This window comes from Bombina bombina, chromosome 7, assembly GCF_027579735.1.
Source record: "Bombina bombina isolate aBomBom1 chromosome 7, aBomBom1.pri, whole genome shotgun sequence".
Classification (NCBI taxonomy): Eukaryota; Metazoa; Chordata; class Amphibia; order Anura; family Bombinatoridae; genus Bombina; species Bombina bombina.
Genome location: NC_069505.1, coordinates 546798104 through 546800507, shown reverse-complemented (window position 1 = coordinate 546800507; position 2404 = coordinate 546798104). Strand labels below are relative to the sequence as shown.

The window sequence follows — 2404 nt, the reverse complement described above, 5'->3', positions numbered from 1 at the left end:
GTTAATGTTAAATGAGACTATTAACATTGATCCATTTGTCATATGGGAAACACATAAATGTTTTATAAGAGGACATTTCCTCAAACTTAAAGCGCATAAAAATAAAGAATACAGAATAAAATATAAAACTCTTGCTGATGCTCTCTCCTGTCTCGTTTACCTGTATAAATTATCCACGGAGGATGTTATTATTTTTAAACATCTAACAGAGACTCCTACTCAACTTCAAGATCTACTACTTCAGAAAGCTCAGAGAGCAGCTATCCTTGTGAAAAGGAAATTATTTTAAGAGAGCAACAAAACAGCTTGCCTCTTGGCCAGAGCACTTTGTAGCAAACATTAAATACACAGCAGCATCCCTACACTGTATGTTATAATATAACAGGACTTGTTACCAGTTACGCACAAGTTTTAAAAACATAAGGAAGACTGATTGTGATTGTTGCGTGAATTAAACATTTTGTAATGAGAGATAAATTATAACATTTAAATTACAGATTTACAAGCTTTTAGATTTCTTTTCAGTGCGGACTTTACATCTTTATTTTTTAAGCTGTAAATCAATGGGTTTAGGACGGGAACAGCAGCTGTATTTATTAGTGATGAAAACTTCTTAGCGCCCAGTTTTTCTGTTGAAACTGGTGTTAAATATTGGGAAATAAGTGTCAAATAGAGAAGGATGACTACTGTCAGGTGTGAGGAACATGTGAAGATGGCTTTTCTTCTTCCAGTGCTTGAACGAATCTTAAGTATGGTCATGACAATAAAAATGTAAGATATCATTGTAAGAGTAAATGGAATTAATCCAGCAATTAGAAAACATCCAGTACATATATAAAGTTCCAATACAGAGGTATCACTACAAGTAATGGCTAAAAGAGGCACAATATCACAGAAAAAATGGTTAATTTCATTGGATCTATAACAAGAAAAGTTTGATAATAACCAAGTGGTCGGTATTTGTTCTATAAAACCTATTACCCAGCAGAGAGTGGCTAACAAGACACAAAATCTTTGGTTCATGACCATCTGATATCTCAAGGGATTGCAGATGGCAACATACCGGTCATATCCCATAGCTGCTAGTGTTAACAATTGACACTCTGAAAATGAAGCAAATAGAAAAAACTGGGTAATACAAGCAGAAAAATAAATAATGTTATTCCCTGTTAGAAAAATAAAAAGGACCTTATGCAAAGAGGTTGTAATAGAAGATAGGTCCATGATGGACAAGTTACACAAGAAGAAGTACATAGGCGTGTGCAGAGGAGAGTCCAGAATAACAAGTATAATTATAGTCAGGTTACCACAAAGGCTGAAGAGATAAATAATCAGAACCATCAGGAATATTGAAGGCTGCAAGTCAGGGTTGTCTGAAATCCCTTTTATAATGAAAAATGTAAGGTTTGATGTCTCCATAGGTTATATATTTGTAGATGCTAAATCAGGGATATGGAAAACATTTGGTTAATATGATCTAATATATATATATATATATATATATATATATAAATAAATATATATACATTATATATATATATATATATATATATATGTGTGTGTATGTATGATGTTAAAGTACCACTTTAATGCATTAGAATTATATAATTAACAAGTAGATAATTAAAAGACAAATTATTTAAAACCTACTCTGAATTTCAAATAAGCAGTCAAATTTTTTTCTGACAAATTAAATTTTTCTCTCATTTTCCGGCCCCCTGTATCATGTGACAGACATGAGCTTGTGTACATGTTCAGTAGGAGCTTGTTCCTCAGAAAGTGTGTATATAACCAGATTGTGCAAAATATGATAATGGAAGTAAAGTGTCTTAAAACTGCATGTTCTGTCTGAATCATAAAAGATTATTTTCACTTGAGTGTCCCTTTAAAGGACCACTGAATGCAGTATAATTGCATAATTATTAAATGTGTAATAAAAAGACAATGATTTAACATAAATCCTGAATTTCAAAAAAGCAGCAGATTTTTTTTGGACAATTTTATTTTCATTTTCCTGTCCCTTGTATCATGTGACAGACATCAGCCAATCACAGACTATTATATGTATACCCTGTGAGCCTGTGCACATGCTCAGTAAGATTTTGTTCCTTAGAAAGTCTGCATAGAAAAAGACAAAATTTGATAGTGGAAGTAAATTGGAAAGTGTCTTAAAACTGCTGCTGTATCTGAAACATAAAGGTTCCTTTTGACTTGAGTGTCCCTTTAAAGTTGATATCATAATAAACATGGGGGTAAGGAAAGTTTGGATTTTTCTGTGATTGCATCAGAACCCAAACTCTTGCATTAATATAAATATAGCCATTTTTTTTAAAGAAATACAATTTAAAAATAGTTTGGTTCACATCATATATCAACTTCATCTACTGTACATATATTTGTCATA

At 31.8% G+C, this 2404-nt stretch overlaps 1 protein-coding gene across 1 annotated transcript; it reads right to left on the bottom strand.

The window, feature by feature from the left end:
* Positions 1-486: 486 nt before the first annotated feature.
* On the bottom strand, positions 487-1419 carry LOC128636541 (olfactory receptor 1019-like). Its single transcript, XM_053689539.1, has one exon. The coding sequence runs from the start codon at positions 1417-1419 to the stop codon at positions 487-489; it is 933 nt and encodes a 310-aa protein (XP_053545514.1).
* Between the last annotated feature and the right edge of the window lie 985 nt (positions 1420-2404).

Excerpts from the sequence above, each read along its gene's own strand:
- LOC128636541 (XM_053689539.1), bottom strand. The coding sequence starts at position 1,419 with ATGGAGACATCAAACCTTACATTTTTCATTATAAAAGGGATTTCAGAC.